Consider the following 23,111-nt stretch of genomic DNA (forward strand, 5'->3'; position numbering starts at 1 on the left):
TTCTTTCAATCTCACCGAAGTAACTAATAGGATATTAGAACACATTAAAACTATCGAACGTTGCATGAAAGAATCTCGCGCAAGGGAAAAGGAATCCCGCGCAAGAGAAGAATTAAAAAATGATAATAACGTAGAGATAGTTGAAAGTGTAAAAATGGAAGAACAAGAAAGTGAAAAACAGACACATGAGTTAAACAACGAAAATGGTGAGTCCGATAATGTTAAAATTCAAGAAGAGTCTAATTTTGAGGAAATTATTCTCTTGTCACCTACTTTCGAAAATCATTGTTTAATAACCCCTCATGCCAAGTTTTTAAAAGAGTTAAACACTAATGCTAAAATCAATGACTTAGTAAGTGTTAAGTTAACTAATGATCAAACCTCGCTAATAAAAGAAGATCCTTTTGAAATTAACATCACACCGGTTCCATGTTTCTTTCAAAATTCGTTTATTAGCAATATCACTATTGATAAAGATCTTTGTGTTAACATAATGCCTAACTACATTTTTGAAAAGCTAAGTATTAGTGATTATACTCCACTTCAAATACCCATTTTTCTATCTGACCGAAAAGTAGTGAAATCAATCGGCGTAGTTGAAGATGTTTTGGTTCAAACGAATCAAATGGTAATCCCAACCGACTTCGTCATTTTAGATGATGCCCCCCTAGTCTTGGGAAAACCTTTTGTACAAACTCACAAAGCTTTGAAAAACCGGAAATTCAACAATCTACCTCTTCAATTAGGGGCATTCAAAAGGAGCATAGATCTTGAGCGCTCAATGAAATATCCTTTTGGCAATAATGACCCCCTAATTGAAGATGAAGCTGAGCCACCCGATACAACCGACGAAGAAGACCACTTTGTCGATGAAGAGGTAGCCATAGAACAAACTTTTAAAGTTCTTGATCTAGACGAGCCACAAAATAAGGTGTCTCCTAAAGACCCACCCATTGAGCTCAAAGAACTCCCTAAAGGTTTGGAATATGCTTTTCTAGGCAAAGATGGTAGTTTACCTGTAATTATTTCGTCTAAATTAACTAGCAAAGAAAAAGAAAAATTAGTTAACCTACTTAAAAAACACAAAAATGCGATCGCTTGGAAGCTTGTAGATATTAAAGGAATAAGTCCTTCCATGTGCACGCACAAAATTTTAATGAATGATGACTACAAAACGGTGATTCAACCACAACGAAGAGTGAACCCCAATGTTCAAGAAGTGGTTAAAAATGAAGTCATCAAACTACTCGACGCCGGACTAATCTACCCTATCTCCGATAGCCCGTGGGTAAGTCCCGTCCAAGTAGTCCCAAAGAAAGGAGGTATGACGGTAATAACTAACGAGAAAAATGAATTAATACCCACGAGAACCGTCACAGGATGGAGAGTCTGTATAGATTATAGGAGATTAAATGAAGCAACAAGGAAAGACCACTTTCCTTTACCATTCATTGATCAAATGTTAGAAAGATTATCCGGTCATAAATTTTATTGTTTCTTAGATGGTTTTTCAGGTTACTTCCAAATACCGATAGCACCAGAAGACCAAGAGAAAACAACTTTCACATGCCCCTATGGAACTTTTGCATATCGACGCATGCCATTCGGTCTATGTAATGCACCTGCAACATTCCAACGTTGTATGGTCGCCATTTTCCATGATATGATTGAAAAAACCATGGAAGTCTTCATGGATGACTTTTCCATCTTTGGAGACTCATATGATCAATGCCTCGATAATCTTGAACGAATGCTATCCCGATGTGAGGAAACTAACCTCGCCCTTAACTGGGAAAAATGCCATTTCATGGTAACAGAGGGAATAGTACTCGGGCATAAAATCTCAAGCGAAGGAATGGAAGTTGATCGAGCAAAAATAGAGACTATTTCTCGATTACCTCCTCCATCCTCCGTGAGAGCAATCAGAAGTTTCCTAGGGCATGCCGGATTCTATAGAAGGTTTATCAAGGACTTTTCGAAAATTTCAAGACCTCTAACAAAATTGCTTGAAAAAGATGCACCCTTCATCTTTGACAAGGAATGCAATCAAGCATTTCTAACCCTCAAGGAAATGCTAGTCAATGCACCTATCATGATAGCACCGGATTGGAAATTTCCTTTCGAAGTCATGTGCGATGCAAGCGACTTTGCTGTTGGAGCAGTCTTGGGACAAAGAAAAGAAAAACATTTCCACCCAATTTATTATGCTAGTAAAACTCTAAATGATGCACAAGAAAATTATACAAATACAGAAAAAGAGTTACTAGCGGTGGTATTTGCTTTTGATAAATTTCGTTCTTATCTTGTTCTTTCTAAAACAATAGTGTATACAGACCATGCAGCCATCAGGTACCTCTTCAAGAAGCAAGACGCAAAACCCCGTTTGATAAGGTGGATTCTACTCCTCCAAGAATTCGACATTGAAATCAAGGACAAAAGAGGAGCAGAAAACACTGCTGCGGATCATCTCTCACGCTTAGAAGACCCAGCTTTGGAGACAACCAGGGACGAGCAAATCAACGAAAAATTTCCCACGGAGTCCCTGGAAATGATGGAAAGCAGACAAGAACCATGGTATGCCGACTACGCTAATTTCTTAGCCAGTGGTATAGTCACCAAGGGATGGCCACATCATCAAAGAAAAAAGTTCTTTGCTGATGTAAAGCATTACTTTTGGGAAGACCCCTATCTTTTCAAAATGTGTGCCGACCAACTCATCCGAAGGTGTGTCCATGGTAATGAAGCACGAAGAATACTCCGTCATTGTCATGAAGGTCCATACGGAGGACATCATGGTGCCGCAAGTACCGCAAGAAAGGTATTTGATTCGGGATTTTACTGGCCGACCATTTACAAGGATGCACAAAACCTTGTAAAGACATGTGATGCCTGCCAAAGAACAGGTAATATTTCTTCCAAAAATGAAATGCCTCAAAATGGCATTCTCGTTTGTGAAATCTTTGATGTGTGGGGACTCGATTTCATGGGACCCTTCCCACCTTCAAAGGGAAACAAATATATACTTGTGGCAGTCGATTACTTGTCTAAATGGGCAGAGGCCGAGGCTCTTCCAACAAATGATGGAAGAGTAGTGGTAAAATTCCTGAAAAAGTTGTTCTCTCGTTTCGGGACACCAAAAGCATTAATAAGTGATAGAGGTACCCATTTTTGCAATCATCAACTCGAAAAAATAACAAGGTATGGGGTCTATCACCGGGTCTCAACAGCATATCATCCTCAAACAAATGGGCAAGCCGAAGTGACTAATCGAGGTTTAAAACGAATACTTGAGAAAACCGTAGGAATAAATAAAAAAGAATGGGCCGACAAACTAGACGACGCTTTATGGGCTTTTCGAACCGCTTATAAAACCACTATAGGCACAACCCCATATAAACTCGTCTATGGAAAAAGTTGTCACTTGCCAGTAGAAATCGCTCACAAAGCCTACTGGGCAATAAAAAACGTAAACTTAGACTTAGAAGTTGCCGGTAAAAATCGATTTTGTCAAATAAACGAATTAGAAGAACTTAGAAATTATGCATATTCTAACTCCGAAATTTATAAAGAAAAGATGAAAAATTTGCATGATAAATATATTAAATCTAATGAATTTCGGGTTGGAGACCAAGTTCTATTGTTTAATTCGCGACTTCGATTGTTTCCTGGTAAGTTAAAGTCTAGGTGGTCGGGACCTTTTTCAGTCACCCATGTTTTTCCACACGGTGCAGTAGAAATTAAAACTCGAAATGGGACACCATTCAAGGTCAATGGCCAACGGCTGAAACTCTACAGAGGATCCATTGAGGATGAGGAAGAGGAAATCGCACTTCAAACGGTCAACGAATAAACTCATATCCGACATGTTACAGGTAAGTATACGTTCAAAACCGGAAAAATCATCTAACCATTTTTCGGAAATAAGGGGCATGCACACGAACACGTAAAAAAAAAAAAAAAAAAATTTCAAAAACTTCACCCGGCACGGGGCCGTGTCCGCTGGGCACGGGGCCGTGTCGAGGCGACTGTCGGGATAAAACCCTCTTTTTCTATCAGTTACACCATTCCACACGCCCCGTTTCGCCGAAAACTCTCTGGTTAGAGGCGATTTTCTGCAGATTTCGAACGTCACCACCGAACCTAACGACATCAAGGTATGATTCTATCCTTCTTAGTAGTTAGATTAGTTACTTGCATGGAGTTAAAACATCAAAAATTGGGGGAAATCTAGGGTTCTTCATGTTCATCCGGATCGAACTCAAAATTTTTGATGAAAATTGTTAGTAGTAGTTTAGAGTAGAGTAGTAGGAAGTAAATAGACATGTATTGTTGATAGATTTGTCCGATTTCCAACTAAAAACACAAACCCTTGTTCTTGAACCGAAAAACACAAAATTGAAAGGGTAAATGGTTTGATTTTGGAAAAATGACACTTAGGGTTTCATTTTCGGGGGAAACCGCTGCTACTAGGCTAAAAATTTTTAGGTTTTCGAAACCGGGACGAAAAAATGAAAATTAGGTGTTACAGACGCCTGGACACGGGGCCGTGTCCGCTGAACACGGGGCCGTGTCCAGCCCACTGTTTGCAGTTTTCAACCTGAATTTCCATGTTTCGCACTAACTTTTGCTGTATTCTTTTCAGATGTCTAAATTCACACGGTTTAATGCCAGCGAACTTGACGCCAGGGCTCGCTACGAGGTCCTACAAACAAGGCCCGAAGAGTATCCAAGGCGGGGCATGTACTGATTTGCTGACAATGGTAAACCAACTGGACCGCTTCAACAACATAGTGACGGGTCCACTGCACGTCGCATTGACTGCCCGACTTCGGTCGGTCCATCAATGCACATGGAGTTCTATAGTACGTTCGTCTTCAACTCGAGATCCGCGAACCGTTGATCACGAGCGGTCGAATTTCGATGTGGGGAACGACCTATAGAACCTCCATGGCGCAGTTCGGATCAATCATTGGGCTGTACAAAGATGAAGAAGCGGATTTACCCCCCCCCCTGAGTTTTAGGGGCCCTGATCCTGATTCCGATTGTTCTGAAAATTTTAGGGTTTATGCGGAATTACTTGGGTTTCTTAATTAGGGTTTCCTTATTGGATAATTATCATACTAAGTATTAATTTTAGTGAGAGTTGTTACACACGCATTAGCGCGGTAAGTCTCCTTTCAAATGATGAGGTTTGTAGTAGTGTTGAAAGCATTCCACCACCACAATGCGTTGATGGTGTAGTGGAAAATACAAGTGACGAGTCGGAAAGTAAAAATGAACAAGAAACGATTTCACAAATTAAAATTGAAAACATGAATAAAAATTCTTTTTGTGAAAATTGTTTAAATCAAATTAACTCGAGTAATGCATCAAAACTTGAAGAACGGTGCCCACCAAAGGACGAGAGGTGGGAAATTTTTAAACAAGCAAAAATTAATTTGCCGTTACTTGATGACATAAAAAAATTCTGGCTCATGTGGAATGCTTGAAAGAGTTGAGCATTGAAAACGGCAAATAAGTTACCCGAACCGATTGATTTGGTATCACATGATAGTGCTGTTTTATCAAGTGCGCTCCCCCAAAAAGTTCAAGATCCGGGAGATCCTCTTATCCCAATTCAAGATCCGGGAGATCCTCTTACCCAGTTCAAGATCGAACGTACTGTTCGACCCGGTGACACTCTGCTAAGGACTTGCAACTGGAGAAACTAACCGATCGGTTAAGCCGACTGATCGAATGACCCGTTCGATTGATCGACCGACCTGAAAGGTAAGAACACTTCAATGATTTTGAATAATGCTGCAAAAACTTCAAAAGTTCAAACCATCATACACAAACACATCCTACACAAAGGAAGAAACAATCCACTTGAACAGTCTAACCGATCGACCCTGTCGGCCGATCGAATAGGTTGTCCGAACGGTTTGTCCACCCGAGCGAACCATCCGTTCGATCGAACCTACTGTTCGATCGACCAGACTGTTCGACCCATTTACACTTGTTTACATTTCCACGTTACTCATCGTTATACTATCGAACTATTTAGGCTAACCTTACTTTCAAGCGCTCCCTTCAATCCATAATCAATCGCTGTGAGTATACTCGAACCCTTTTTGCTTTAGCACTTTTGGGTGTTACATACGTTACTTATCAAATCACAATCGAACACACTACGCAACTATTTGAACGCTAACCGATATGCATGTATTACGTGACTAAATGAATGCTTGTTGTTATGTTTACACGTGGAATGATGTCTACCTGCCTTAGCAACATAGTACTATAGTTTGGACTCAACACCCGTTCACACAGGGGTTGTTAAGGACAATTACTTGCATGGATTACGGTGGTAATCTTGTATTGCGAACTGTCTCGGACAGTCAACCCGCAGTCGTTGGTATCGATAGATCCATGTCGATAATTAACATGCTTCGTTTTCCTCTGTGTACGTGCTGGTTATGCGTAAACTATTCGAACTCTATTATGCTATTAGCAAACTTGTATGCTCACCTTTACATTATATGTATTGACTTTATTTTAACGTATGTGACAGGTGTTTAAGATGTTTGCTTGCTAGGGAAAGCGAGGCTAGAATAAAGCTCTAGAGCCCCCAACAAATAGTTGTCTGCCAGGAGGAAGTGTCTAGGGCATAGTTGTCTGTAGATCTTGTCCGGCTGGGTCTTAGGAGCATTTGAACAATATTTATATATTTTTGTATTAAATCTGAGTTGTCGGAACAGAAGATTTGATTAGATGTTATCTGTAATAACTTGTTTTCTTGTTTGGGATACGGTATGAGACGTATCTTTAAGTGAATGATAATGATAGTTGTTGTGGAAACTTCTGAACAATCTGTTTCGCTCAGTGCCACGCCCCGATGATTCCGCCATCGGTTGGGGTGTGACAATTATTTTTGAAAACTGGTTTATGTATTAAACTTTATGATACCTTATATGTTCCTGAGGTAACTCGGAACCTTGTATCAGGACCAAAGTTAGACATGGACAGTTTTGTTGTTTCTCATGGTCATCGCAAACTCTCTATTCTCTATGATTCCGTTGTTTATGGTACTGGCATTCTGGATGGTGGTCTCTATAGATTAGAACTAGATGATAATTTTTCCAAATCTTTGTTGTCATATAATATTAATGAATCACTCACAAAGATGGAAAAGAAACGAGACTTAGAGACTTCATCTATGTTGTGGCATCAACGTTTAGGCCACATCTCAAGAGAACGATTAAATCGTCTCGTAAAGGATGAAGTCTTATCTCCTCTCGATTTCACTGATTTGGGAACATGTGTCAAATGTCTTAAAGGCAAAATGACATTAGTGAATAAGAAAGGTGCCACTAGGAGCTCTAATTTATTAGAACTCATTCATACTGACATTAGTGGTCCCTATCAAATCGCTGGCATAACAGGACATACTTCATTTATCACTTGTATTGATGATTATTCTCGTTACATGTACTTGTATCTTATTAAGGAAAAGTCTGAATCTCTTACAACTTTTAAAGATTATAAAGCTGAAGTTGAAAAGCAATTAGATCGTCATATTAAAGTTGTGAGATCAGATAAAGGCGGTGAATATTATGGAAGACATACTGATGTGGGTCAAGCTCCTGGTCCATTTTATGAGTTTTGTAAGGGCTAGGGAATTGTGAACCAATACACCATGCCTGGTACACCTCAGCAGAATGGTGTCGCTGAACGAAGAAACCGTACCCTTATCAACATGGTGCGCAGTATGTTAGCCAACACTAATTTACCATTATTCCTCTGGAATGAAGCGTTAAAAGCAGTTGTTTATATACTCAATAGAGTTCCTTCTAAGTCTGTCCCTAAAACTCCTTATGAACTTTGGACAAGAAGGAAACCGAGTCTTAAATATATGAAAGTATGGGGCTGCATTGCTGAAGCAAAACTCTATAATCCTTTCCTAAGGAAACTTAACCCTAAAACAGTTACCTGTTTCTTTATCGGGTATCCTGGTCATTCAAAGGGTTATCGTTTCTATTGTCCTTCCCATGTCACCCGTATTGTTGAAACCAAGCGTGCTGCGTTCCTGGAGGATTTCAAGGTCAGTGGGAGCAGTACCAACCCTTACGAAGAATTGCAAGAAGTACAAGACGCGGGGGGAGAGACTCGTCGCTTACCATTACTCCGTTTACTCCTCTTGTACCCAATGCAACTGCACCTGAAGCCACTGCACAACCTCCATCTCCACAATCAGAACCCATTATACCTCATAACGAAGGCACATAAAACGCTCAAAACCAAGACAACGCTGAACCCGATAATCAACTCAGGAGGTCATCTAGGCAAAGACGGCCTACTAATTTGGATGATTATGTTACCTACCTGACTGAAATGGATGCTGGAAAGCTCAATGATCCTATCTCTTATAATGAAGCCATTAGCAGTGATCAGTCTTCTGAATGGAATAAAGCAATGATTGATGAGCTTGAATCCATGAAGAAAAATGACGTTTGGGATTTCGTAGAATTACCCAACGGTGTTAAACCTGTAGGTTGTAAATGGGTGTTCAAAACAAAACTGGATCCGAATGGAAACGTTGAACGCTACAAAGCGAGATTGGTTGCAAAGGGCTACACTCAGAAAGAGGGAATTGATTATCAAGAGACGTTTTCACCTGTCTCTCGTAAAGATTCATTAAGGATCGTTATGGCACTAGTAGCTCATTTTGATTTGGAGCTGCATCAGATGGACGTCGAAACTGCTTTCCTTAACGGAGACTTAGACGAAGATGCTTACATGAAACAACCTGAAGGCTTTAAACCTGAAGGTCAGGAGCATCTAGTCTGTAAATTGAAGAAATCCATTTACGGGTTAAAACAAGCATCACGTTAACGGTACCTCAAGTTTGATGAAGTCATGAAGAGGCAAGGTTTTATGAAGAATCAAGTGGATCAATGCACCTACCTCAAGATGAGTGGGAGTAATTTTACTATACTTGTCCTTTACGTATATGATATTCTATTGGCAAGTAATAGTTTAGACATGTTGCATGAGTCGAAGTGGTTACTTTCGCATAACTTCGACATGAAGGATCTCGGAGATGCTTCTTACGTCATTGGCATCGAAATCCACCGAGATAGACACAAAGGGATCTTAGGATTGTCTCAAAAGACTTACATAGATCGTGTCCTTACACGTTACAACATGCAACAGTGCAAACCCTCCGTCGCTCCAGTAGTTAAAGGAGATGTTTTCAGTTCATTCAAGTGTCCGACAACAGAGGTTGAAAAGGAGCAAATGAGCCAGATACCTTACGTGTCAGTAGTTCGGAGCCTGATGTATGCTCAAGTCTGTACTCGCCCAGATATCGCTTATATTGCTGGAATGCTAGGCCGTTATCAGACAAATCCTGGCCTAGATCACTGGAAAGCAGCTAAGAAGGTCCTTAGATATCTGCAAGGGACGAAAGACTATAAACTGACTTATAGAAGAAGTGATCACTTATAAGTGGTAGGTTATTCTGATTCTGACTTTGCCAAATGCAAAGATGACAAGAAATCCACTTCGGGCTACATCTTTATGTTAGCAGGCGGACCTATCTCATGGAACAGTCATAAACAACAGTTAACTACAACTTCCACAATGATGGCAGAATACATTGCTGTTTACAACGCAACCTGTCATGGAATGTTGCTTAGAAATCTGATCACTGGACTCAAAATCATAAATTCCATTTCTAGACCATTGAAGCTTTACTGTGATAACTCAGCTGCCGTTAGTTTCTCGAACAGTAACGATTCGACTGGAGCTGGTTTATATCTCGATACAAAATATTTGTTCGTACGTGAACGAGTTGAGGAAAATAATCTTTGTATTGAGTATATTAGTACTAAAGATATGCTTGCGGATCCGATGACTAAAGGTCTCCCACCTAAAGTTTTCGAAGAACATGTATCGAATATGAGACTTACTAAAGACCTTATTTAATGACATATTGTACTAGCTTATGTCTTAATTAATAAAGTTTCCTCGGTTTGATTTTGTATGTCTCTAACATATGTTATGCCGGTGTAATGACATATAGACAAGTATAAATACAAATCAGACGCTAAAGGGCTTATAAGTATTTTGATCATAACTATTAGGTCCTAAATTGAGGCTATAGTATGACTAATGGGGGTCCTGAGTCGAATGATGATTCAACGGTCGTATTTCCCTGCTATAGTTCTTGGTTTAAGGCTAAAATGAGTGTTAACTCCTGGCCAGGCTCATCTAATACTCATGATAAATGATTACTCGGCTAAGTGGGAGAATGTGAGATTAAATATATAATTTATCATAATATTTAATCTTGTAGCCATTATAATCATTTATATTATATAGATCAAAATATATTAATAACCTATTAATAATTAGTTGGTAATTGTTGATGGACCATATTACCCTTATTAACTAATTGGGTTTCCTCTTGGGTGTATATATAAGGAGATTATTAGAGAGTTTAAGGGTTACACAAGTTAGACAATTTCACAACCCTCATAACATCAATTCGTGTCTCTCTCCATAACCGAAACCCTCCCTTGTTTCGGTTTCATCACCATCATAACCTTACACCCTAAGGAGGAACCAGATCATCCTGACAAGTATGTCAAACTCAATGGCTGCATCTCTGACTGGATTCTCTGCTGGCCTGTCTTCTGTAACAGGTATGTTATTCATGTTTTCCATTATGTTTAAAACAGAACTGATCAACACCTTTGTCATACAAATTCCTACTATAAGTTGAGTAAGTCTTGAGTAACACTTAAGGAGAGTGTGTTCTACGGGATCTCTTGTTTGTATTTTCGGTTTTCAATTGAATCTTTCAAGTAGTTGTTAAACTGGAATAACTCAAACACTAACCCAACCTAACCGATTGATACTCGAGAACACAAGACTTGTGATGTGCACAAAATGCAACATATAAATTACATCAAATGTGGCATAAAACTAACCCTTTTTTAGTACTAATGTTGGAAAAAGTATGCTTTTCTCTTCCTTTTGTATTTTCAGGATTAAATGAGCTCAAATGAACAAAAGAAGCAAAAAGGCAGCTAATTCTAACATAAATACAAGAAAAGGAACAAACGTGGCATGCCCGATTCCCCGACAGCATCTTCCCAAGCAAAAACAAGAAGGTAGAAGGCTGAACACGCCCCGTGCTCAGCGAGCACGGGGCCGTGCCCATGTGTCAGCAGAAAAGACAAACTCATAGAAGCTTCTAGTGCTCACCACAGGGCCGTGCCTAGTGGACAACGGGGGCGTGGTCAAACCTCCTGCAGACGCATTTATTGTAATTGCGAATTACAATTAATGAAGAGAGAGACAAAGTTGGACACGGGGTCGTGCCCAAAGGACACGGGGCCGTGCCCGAGCTGTTGTTCAGCCTATAAATAGGAGTGCTTGGAGCTCTTGCAACTCATCCCTTGGCACACCACCTCTCTCACACTTCATCCACCACCCACCACCATCACAACACCATCATCCACCACCATCATCCATTGTCCATCATAGAGTGTGTGAGTCGTCTCGGGATCCAAGATTGATCGTAAGAGTTCTTGACAATCAAAGGCCATGTTTGCCTAAGTCTCTTACATCACTTGGTGAAGACAAGTGTTTAGTGTAAAACTTTTTATTTTTAATCTTTTGCACTTTTTAATTGGTTTTGTATTAATGACTTTAATTACTAGTTTCTTATGTTGAAGGTGATTCTTCCTTATCGTTTGTCCGTGGTGTCTTGGCATTATTAACTGTCTATATAAAATAAAAGATTTTCACCATTCATATCTCCACAGTCTATATGGAGGTATGTTGGCTACCTGGTAGGGGGTTAAGGGAACGGTTTGGTAAGAGTCTTGCCATTGTTCAGTGTATAGATCCTGCAAAGGACCTGGGTCAAATTTAGTAGGACCTCCTTCAATACCCACCGGTATTGGATGGCGGGGGTCCAAACTCTTTGATCCCCTCATAAGTTAAACTATTATTAAAACTTTAACCCAACTACTTAGGACTGTATCCCTGCTGACTCAGACTACTTAGCTGAGGGTAACGTCGCCTTCAAAAGAGGGGCCTACCACATTATGGATTAATAACTTAATTAATTATCTTTCAATAATCAGACCCTTTAGGATTGTATCCTTGCTGACTCAAACTACTGGGTTGAGGGTAGCGTCGCCTTCAAAAGAGGGGCCTACTACAATAACTAAGATAATCTCTTCAAATAAGTGCAAAAGTGCGAAAATAATCAAAGGTTACATTACACACGAGTTGGATCCAAGTGATTCATCTTGTCTATCTGTTTTTTATTTTATTTTTATTTTCAGCATTTTAGTTAGTTTTATTTTCTTAGTTTAAAAACCTTTTTCCAACATTTTGATTTGATTAGACGTTGAGGATAAACCGGTACTAAAAGCTCGTGTGTCCTTGGACGACCTCGGTATCTTACCAACACTATACTACGTCCACGATGGGTGCACTTGCCCATATGTGTGTTTAGTGTTAGTAAATATCGTGTTTTATAAATTTAAAACTTGGCTAAAAAAGTGTAAAAGGGCTTAAAATATATACCTAAAATATATACACACCGACACACATCAACTTGAACTAAACCTTTGTTCTATTCTTTTCAATCACTCAAATGACTTAAAGATTACAGTGGAAGATAACAACTATTTATACTAGCGGGCGGAAGATAACAACCTTTGTTCTATTCTTTTCAATCATTCAAATGACTTAAAAGATTGCAGCGGAAGATAACAACTTTTTATACTAGCGGGCGGAAGATTAACAACCTTTGTTCTATTCTTTTCAATCATTAGAAAACCATTAAAATTTTGAAAACCAAGAAAATTACTACTAACCAATCATTTTTTTTTAATTTTACTTTTCATTTCGTTTAATTATAAGGCTAGTATTTTAGACTTCCGCTGTGCTATTTGTGTATTTGATATTAATCTAGTCATGTACCTTATCCGGGCCTACCGGGAAATATCAGGATGTGACAAGAGGCAATCTAAGTCAGAGCCACCATCCCCAACGAAGATTACATAAACCTCGTTTTTCAATCTAGCTCATTTATTCTATTTTTTTCTTTTGATAAAAAATTCTAACAATTTTAGCTTATAACGGCATTTCTTACACTATTATTGACGGTTTCGGCTATTTAATAGATGAAAACCCACTAGTTGACCAACAATTAAGGTATTTTTAATATCAAAGGAACCTAAAAACCGGGTTAAGCCTATTCACATATCTCAAGCTAAACACGAGTTTAACTTTATTCTCATATTATTATTATTTGAAACCCAAATATGCTCGACTTTGCTATCATTTTCTGTATTCATTTTTGCAAACATCTAAAACAAGAACATTTTCAGATTTTTCAATTTTTTGGATTTTAGAATTTTCTATCTTTTTGTATTTTTCAAATTTTATGACTCGCGACTCTACTAACTAGACACTAAACGATAGTTTCTGATGTGTAGTAAAATACACATATTTGTCCCGTGTAAAGTGTATAATTTTTGTATAAGTTTTATTTGTTTTCATTTAGTTTAGTATTATATTATATTATTTTGTGTTTTTGGCAGGTCCTGGAGGGACGAATTTTGGAGCATTATTTGGCAAGGGTTGAAGCCTAGAGAATTATTGGGATTGAAGTGGAAGGTTAGAGATCAAGAATTAAACGGGTTCTATCTATTCGGTTCTTTCTTGTTTTCTTAGTTGTTTGTTTCTATGTCAATGAATTATGCTATTAAACCTTGTTTATTATTTTTGTTCTCTTGGTCCAACTATTGAAACATGAAGTTTGTTAAACACGGCAAAAGAAATGAATCCATGGACCAATATTCGTTGAGTTTTTTTTTTTCCAAAATGGTGTGGGTGGAAAAAGTATTTACTAAAATGGTGTTGTATGAAAAATATTTACTAAAATAGAGTTTTAAAGATTTTATTTATTTCTCACTCCTAATCTTATTAGATAACTTCAATTCCCTTAAATAATATTTGATTTAATCATATATCATATAACTATATTTTTTCATGAACCATAAATTAAACTTTTTTTTTACAAAACTTACTTTGACAAAAATACTTATTTTGAAGAACTGTTTTTAAACGTGTGATTATAATCATTTCACTTATACCCTCTTGATTTTATAATTAATAAAAAAGGTCGTTAAAAATTAATTAAAAAAGTATGTTATTTTTATTTTTATAATATCAACAAATGAGGTAAGAATTAGATTCAAATTCAATAATTATTTCTTGTAGTGGCGGACTTATAGTGTTAATAGGGTTAGTACGGGCTACCCCTCAACCCCGTCTTCGTAGTGTAAAAATACCCCTTAACTCTATTTCCATAGTGTAAAAATACCACTCAACTCCGTTTCTTTTATATAAAGGATACCCGGATCCTAAAAAAAATTAGGACACCCTTAACTTTTTAGGCTAGTTCCACCACTGATTTTTTGTGTTTGAACACTAAATAAACTAGTTTTCTTGTGGGTTACGGTTACAAAATATTTATCAAAAAAATGTGGCCTTAATATTTTAAATATTTTTTGTAGTAGTTAAACCATAAAGTATTGATCGTCGTGTATGTTTATGAATATACATATATCATTCTATATGGATGGTAATTAGATAATAAATTACATTTAGTAAAACATTAAGGTTCATTCTTGTCGTCTTGAAAAGTTGTTATTGATTTGAGTATATTACCATATTTTGAAAATTCGTTAGCAAAATATTTTGGGTTTTTTTTTAAATACTATATTTATTAAATACATATTTAATAGGGAGTAAATTGCTAAAATCGTCCCTGACGTTTGTTCACATTTGCTAGATCCATCCAAAAAATGTTTTTTTCTCATAGGAACCACTGAGGTTTCATAAAAGTTGCTAAATCCATCCAAAATGACTAATACTCTAACAATACTAAGTTCATAGAGGGGTAATTTGGTCATTCTTTTAATTTATTTAATTTACCCTTTTTTTAACATGTAATTCACTCATTATTTTATTTATAAAGATGTACTTCTTAGAGTATTTTATATTGAAAATTTTATTTTTATCCATGTAATTTAACTAAAATACACATTTATTTATAACATTTGTTTATTTTTAAAAACCATTCATATCAGATTCCTAATATAAATTTAAAATCAATTAAATAATATTTTTTCTACTCACAACAACATTAAAATATAAGATAAGAAATGAATAATGAATAATAAACCATCAAATATTAGGGTGAAGGGGGTGCACACCTAATAGGTGAGTGCCCTCTCTTACGCCAAACCAATCCTCGTGTGCCACGTCAACTCCCCTCTTAAACTCCCCTAACACCCCCATTTGATGGCGCCACTCCCCTATTAGGTGAATTGGTTTTTTTTTAAAAAAAAAAAAAGAAAAGCTGTGATTGGTCCCCTCTCTCCTCTCTCCTCTCTCTCTCCTCCCCCCTCTTCGGCAGCCGCCCACCGTTCTATGCCCTCTCTCTCTTCACCGCTGGAGTTGGCGGTGCTTTGCCCGAGCGGGATTTGGTGTCACCGAAGGGGTTGCCCGAAGGCACCCCGTATGCCCTTAGAGTTTACTTTAATTACCTATGTAACTAGGGGTATGTTGATGAGTAGTCTAATGTAGATTGAAAATGAATAAAATGGATACGAGGAAGGTGATTGGGTGGCTTAATTTATAAAATCAGAGTTGATTTGTTTTCCACTATTTTATTTTTTATTGGGACACTATCAATATTATTTCAGTAATTTGGAAACAGAATATAGCTAAGGGTTTTTTTTTTCTTTTTTTTTTTTTGTTCAAAGTTACTTTGAAACATAAAATTTTGTACTCGTGTATAAAACTTTTAAATAATGAAAGGGTAAAAAAAGGGTAAATTAAATAAATTAAAAAAATGACTAAATTACCCCTCTATCAACTTAGTATTGTTAAGAGTATTACTTATTTTGGATGGATTTAGCAACTTTTTTGAAATCTCAGTGGTTCCCATGAGGAAAAAACATTTTTTGGATGGATCTAGCAAATATGAATAAACGTCAGGGACGATTTTAGCAATTTACTCTTTAATAGGGCATAACCTTTTTTAAAGACCGACATAAAATATTGCATAACTAAAATTAGTCGTATAAAGCAAGTATTTATTTATTTATATAATCTTAAAGATAAAGGTCGGTGGCATAGCCAACGACAAAATTACAAAACTACCCCTAAAGATTTTGACTTGACAAAAACAGTTTGTTTCGTCACACTTCATCCTTTTTCCTCTCTCTCTCTCTCTCTCTATTCCATTTCTATTTTAACAGTCTTTCTCTCTCCCTCTCCATCTACTTACTCCCCCATCATTTTCTCGTTCTCATATAAAAAAATTTGTCTTCATTACAAATGTTAGACATTTATAATTTTATTGTTAGCCATGGTTGTCGTTGGTAATCACCAAACCACCACCGCCGCCGGTAATCATCGATTTCATATGCATGTTTTAGTTTCTGTGCGAACAAATAAACTCAGATTAACTCCAAAATGTTTTATTTCACAATCTGCATGTTACAAAATATACACCAGAAAGTTTATAAAAAAAACGTTAACAAATAACGATTACATGATTACTTGAGAATGATGAGTGATTTCATCCACAAGAGACTGTACAGATATATAAAACGACAGAGATCCGTACGGATGTTGAAGATCACCGATATCGTCATTATTGTCGGTGGTGTGAAGGTGAAATGGTGGCGGTGCTTTGGTAGGTTTGGAAGACAACTTCTCCATGTGGCGATGGCAAAAACAACAGCGATGGGGGAGGTCGTGTTGTCTCGGTTGATGGGGGTGGCTGTTGGCAATTTTTGGGTGATGGTTGTGGTTTTGTGGTGGTGGCAGAGACTAAGAAGACCAGTTTTGCTAGAAGATTTTGCAAACCGGTTTCTTTTTGTTTTAGATGGTTTTGCACATTTATGCAGTGCCCTTCTTATTTTGACTTCTTACAAAAGCTACCCTCAAACTTATTATGGATATATCTAACAAAGTGACACATATTTATAATTTTCACTCATGTAATTATCAAATAATGATAAACTAAGTTTAAGTTTAAACGACAAGCAAAAAAAGTAAATGAATACGCATTATGCATTTTTGTCATTAGGGTATTTATTAAATTTGAGTTAACCATTTAATTGCAGAATATATGTATTGTTTTCCATTTATTACAGAAGTTATGTATATCAATATCTAAACTACACATATAGTAATTATATACATACATGCTCAAAAAGTTTTAGTTTCTTTACGTATATGTCGCTATAAATTCATGTTTTCATATAATTTTTTTTTCTAGAAATGAGTTAGGTCAAATATAATGTGTTTTCAACGTAAACCTTAAAACTTCACATTTCGATATAATCTTTTTACCCGAAAACGAGTCTGGTAAAATATAATGCGTTTTCATGCTTATTTTTTTGTACGTTTTTTGTTGGTCTATGTTTGACATAAACGGGTCGGGTCAAATAGAATACATTTTCACTCGACGGTATAAATCCGAATTATAGTACGTTTTGACTCCGCTAAGTTTTAATACAAAGGTAAGGATGGTATAGCAGTTAGATGGAACACTCACTAAACGAACCAACTCAGGTTCGATTCTGTTTATTTTGTAACCACGGTGTTTTAGATCGGATACATCGAAACACAGGTTTTTATATGGTTAACGCATCATATAACATGCCGCCAAATATAAACAACTAAGGCTTCGCCGCCGCAACGCGCGGCATGGTAACAATCTAGTATAATCTTAAATTAAAAGGTCGGTGACCACTTTTCTCATTTTGATAAAATTCACTCCAACTTTTCTAAATTGACAAAAGTCATCCTTTAAATTTCTAACTTGATAAAAACCACCTTTCTACCTTACAAAAATGACCCTTCTACTTTTTAACTTTTCATAAAAAACTCTTATACTTTCTAACTTCTTATTTACCCTCAAACTTTTGATACGTAAACCATTCTACCCCCAAACTTTGCTATAATATCAAAGATAACCCTCTAACTTTGTAAATATTACTTTGACCCCATCAAATTTCCAAAGTTTCGAACTAACCCTAAAACTAATTTCTACGTTTTTATTTCTATGGGCGTGTCGGTATAAATTCGAGTTCGTCTACGCTTTAACGTAACTTTTGTTAGAAAACGAGTCAGGTAAATTATAAAATGTTTTCTATGTTCGTTTTGAGTTGGACTACGTTTTCTGTCACTTTTATTTGAAAACACATCAGGTCAAATTTAGAACATTTTGATTTGACTGTATAAATTTGAGTTATCATACGTTTTGACGTAAATTTAGTTCGAAACGAGTTTGATCGATTGTAGTCTATACATTATCATTTCGCGTACAATGCCGCCGCAACGCGCGGCAGGTAAAGAAAACTAGTTTTTTTTTGTTTTCAAAGTAGGTTTTATAAAAATGAAAAAAAAAGAAAAAAAGAAAAAAGAAAGAAAGATAGGTTTATAATTATTGAATGAATTTGAGTCATCCAATGAGATTGGGAGTGATAAAAAATTAAATTTTCACAAAACACTATTTTAGTAAATACTTTTTTTACAACACCATTTTGGTAAATATTTTTCCACCAACACTCTTTTTTATAAAAAAAACTCAATATTCATTGATATCTTGTAAAAAATACATATACAAAAATATTAAAAAAAATTAAGGTCGGTGCAAAGCCAAGCAACCATGCAGCTGAATCAGCACTTTTAGAAAACAACAAAATAGGGAAAACATCAAAGGGTCTAGTAACTTCTTCCTTCTTCATGACGACTGCATTCAAATATTTTACGTATTCTCACCACACCATCACCTGCTTCATCTTCTTTCTTTCCTTAGCCCACAAGTTTCACATCACTTATTTATTGTGGGTCCTCCATCACATCATTTAACTCATCACCTTTTAATTTCTTTTTGTCGAGCAAAAGGACCATTATGGACCACGGGGGGTCCGGACCCTGTGCTTGTAGTTTACAAGACCCATTAGTCGTATGTGGCTCTGATATCATGTTGATGATATTGAGCCGGCTCGACGCACGCAGCTTGGCTTCCACACTTGGTGTTTCTCGTAGATGGCGTTCAGTTGCTTCCAGTGATATCATTTGGTCTAAAAAGGTATGCACGACCACGATTATTATTTTGTTATGATGATTATGCCTCTTTTTTTTTTTTTTTTTTTTTTTCACTTGATCATATCGAACTCTTCCTTTTTAGTTGTGTACAACATTTGATGGCTTGATTATGAAGATGCAAATGAAGGATTGATTACTAATATCTAATTTGAATTTTTAACTATAAAGGCGTGACTGACATGTGAACTTAGATATCACAAATAACACAACATGGCTTTGGACAAAGTTAAAAAAAAATCAACTAATTAAAATTGACGCCTCCTCAACTATATTAGATGGTTTTCTTAATTTTCTATATAAAGAATAATGAGTATATATTTTTTTATAATTAATATATGATTGAGACCATCTGCAACAACGAAAGGTCTGTAACGCCTATGTGGTTCTCATAGACAAAGGCCTCTCGTTAAATATATGGTGGGTTCTTGGTTTCTAGGGTATAAAGTTTGTTGTTTTGGACTTCCCAACATAAGGTATTTTTTTTTATTTTTTCCCTCTTAATTTTTATAATTTTTTTAATTTGTATTTATAAAACTAACAAAACGTTTGTAAATAATATATATATATATAGATAGAGGGAGAGGGAGGTGTTTTATAGGAAGAAAACTCTTTTTTTAAGTTGAAAAAACTCAAGAAAATTCTATGTAATATTTTTATTTTTCTAAAAAAACAGGGATATATATATATAGATAGAGAGAGAGAGAGAGGTGAAGTATAGGAAGAAAACTCTTTTTTTAAGTTGAAAAAACTCAAGAAAACTCTATGTAATATTTTTAATTTTTCTAAAAAAAACAGGGAAGGTAAAATACATATATTTGAATATTTTTATAAAAAAATGTAAAAAGTGCCTAGTTATTTTTTTAATGTTCAAAATCTGTATGTTACATTTTTTTGGATATGTATATTATATAACATAGAATTTTTAACATTTAAAAAAAAACTACCCGGTGCTTTTTGTTTTTTTTTTTTACAAAAATGTTCAAATGTATGTTACATTCCCTATTTTTTATAAAAAATGTTACGTAAGATTTTTACAAGGGATTCTTGAAGTTTTTTTTTAAACTCAAGTGGGTTTTCATTTTATCTTTCTCCTATACATATATCTTCGGATTGAATAATTTAGACAAGCCAGCCCAAAACCAATCAACCTACCAACAACCCTAAAAGAGTTCTAATGTTTAGATTATTGTCTTTCTATTGATTATTTTTTCCCCTTAATTATATAATATTTACATTATTATTCAATATTTAAATATTATTAATAATATATTTTGTTCTTAGTTATACTATATTTATTTATACAATATTAAATACTAAATTAGTTATTAAAATAAATTAACCGTTTATGAGGATTAAATAATGAAAACGTGGAAATGTAATGAGGTTTGTGTGATGAAATGGATTGCTTCAGAAAAGCCTATTGGACCAGACAGGTTCTTGAAAGTTTTTTAGTTTTAGATGTTTCAACTCTCCTGATGAAAGTTCAAAGGTCCATATAGCTTCTTATTGTATGACACAAGAAAAATTGAATGTTGCAGGAGTTGTAACATAATTTGTTGTTTGAATCATGTTAAAACATCATCTGTAGAAAATAATGCATAAAAAACATATTTCTATGTGTTTTTGTTGCTGATAGTGTGAAGAACTATGGGCCGGAAAAGCTCATCTACCCCGCTTTCTTGAAACTGAGGGATTGTCACGGTTGTCTGCTTATTCGTTGTCCATTCAAGATGGCAAACGGGTAACTGTTTAAAGTTATTTCTTAATCGTGTTAAGAGATATCTAAAGCTTTTTCTTCATCAGAACCGGATCATGAAGGAAGATCTTTGGGATCATGCTTGGGAGTTTCACTTCAGAGAGGCATGCAATTAGGTTTTCTAGTATTTATTCTCAAACGGGTCAAACAAAAAATAGATAAAAGGGGGGTTCGTGTTAAATGGGTCGAACAGGTTAAAAGTCGCCAAATCTGGTTTTAATACATGTTATTGTAGCAGATAAGCGTCTTCTGGTAATTCAAATCCGTCATGACCTGACCTGGCTTGTTTTAACCCGTACTAAATTTGTGTTGACTGTGTTGACCTGTAACCCGACCCGCTCATCTTGCCAACTTTAATCTCGACTCGCCAATATCGTTCTCCCACGTGATCATGTCAATGTTTAAGTTTAATTTTTATTTTTTAATTTAATTGCAGGATGCCCCAGAATACTGGCGCAATTTGGACCCATATTGGACAGGGGCAGAAGATGCGCCAATGCACCGCTACTTCCATCCAGATGGCAGCCAAACGGCAGATTCTAGCGACCAGGTTTGGGGCGGCCACGAGTCCTGTTACTCCATTGTCACTAGTTTCTTAGCAGATGGAACAATCAGAGAACACTATGTGAGAATTAACCGTTGGCCGAAATTGCGCATATCTAGAAGAGAGGATTGGGGGTGGGAAATGTCGAACCGCCTCTATTGCTACTCGAGTGTTCCTGATGCGCATATGAAAGGCGGAACCGGTCCCTGTCTTCCAATCCTTTGATTTGGGTTTCCGGTTTTTGTACTAGTAATGTTGTGTTAGAATTTTATCTGTTTTTTAGTATGTTCTTTTGGTTTATGAAAGCAGAATTTAATTGTTTGAAGGTGGGACTGACCTATTTTCCGGTTCTAAAATTAATATTATATACAGATATTTTAACTTCTCGGATTGTATTTAATTGTTACGGACATCTTCCGTCACCGTCTCAAAGGTTGGTTCGAAACCCTACCGACATCTTCAGTCACGATCTCAGAAGTTGGTTCGACACACCAACATGTGGCACCCAACCCTGATGACATCAGAAAAAGGTAGACCATACTACCAGATCAAAACCCTAGGCTGAGAATTTCGCATCAGAGGAAAATTGCTCACCGGTACGTAAGAGACGTCACACGACTCTACTGGATCCCCAGTTTGATTTTCTAGAAGCAGGAGACATCTACATGGCCTAGAATCTTCTCCAAACTACGAACTACCTTCTAGACACAATAGTCCAGTACTCCTCCCACATGCAACTTGCATAAGGGAGCAACACTAGACTGGGGGGACTTGAAGGGGTATGGTCCCAGATCTCGCGTCAGCACGACCGCGAGTGACCATTACCCTTATCAAAAACCCTCACCAGCAAGAACTTATCTGTGTCCGTGCGGGCACGCGCGAACACAGCTGTCGAATCCAATCTGTCAAGTGATGGGAAAATAAAGATAGGCATAAGCGATGCGGCCTGGCACTGCATCGTATGAATATCTCCTTACCTTGTGTATGAAAACGGGTGTACGCATAGCGATGCGGCCTAGCACCACATCCTATGAACACTTTCGTCATGACAAGGAATCTGGACAACAGCAACAGTCAACATAAGCGGCGATGCGGCTTAGCACCGCATCCCACAGTCTTTGCCAGAGTGGGAATGCGCAAACAACAGCGGTTACCACAGGCAGCGATGCAGCGCGGCACCGCATCCTGCCCACAAGGCAAGTGGGACTGACACTGCAGTGCAAGTGGCACCAATGACAGTCGCCTGTCAGCCCATACGTAAGCAACAGACTGACACCGCAGTAGGACGTGGCCAATGGCGAAGCTTGACCCGAATGATCGGGGGGTCGAAAACGTATTTACCAAAAAAATTCTATAGTACCGGGGGGTCGAAAACGTATATACCCAGAAATTTCTATACGTAAACTACATATATAACACTACTAAGCGAAAAGTTCGGGGGGTCGGGCGCCCCTCCCCGCCCCTTCTATACTTCGCCAATGGACGTGGCTTCACCTCCACAACCAACAAGCCCGACATGCCTGCATAAGGGCGGCGCGTCGTCAGTCTGTCAACTCAACCACCCTCCTTCACTCCTCGGCTATAAATACCCATCCCAAACCAGGT

At 37.0% G+C, this 23,111-nt stretch overlaps 1 protein-coding gene across 1 annotated transcript; it reads left to right on the top strand.

The window, feature by feature from the left end:
• Positions 1–18,990: 18,990 nt before the first annotated feature.
• LOC110939735 lies at positions 18,991–21,831 on the top strand. Its single transcript, XM_022181311.2, has 2 exons — positions 18,991–19,189; positions 21,399–21,831. The coding sequence occupies exons 1-2, from the start codon at positions 19,010–19,012 to the stop codon at positions 21,729–21,731; spliced, it is 513 nt and encodes a 170-aa protein (XP_022037003.1). The 5' UTR covers positions 18,991–19,009; the 3' UTR covers positions 21,732–21,831.
• The last annotated feature ends 1,280 nt before the right edge of the window (positions 21,832–23,111 follow it).

This window comes from Helianthus annuus, chromosome 1, assembly GCF_002127325.2.
Source record: "Helianthus annuus cultivar XRQ/B chromosome 1, HanXRQr2.0-SUNRISE, whole genome shotgun sequence".
In the NCBI taxonomy this organism is placed as follows: Eukaryota; Viridiplantae; Streptophyta; class Magnoliopsida; order Asterales; family Asteraceae; genus Helianthus; species Helianthus annuus.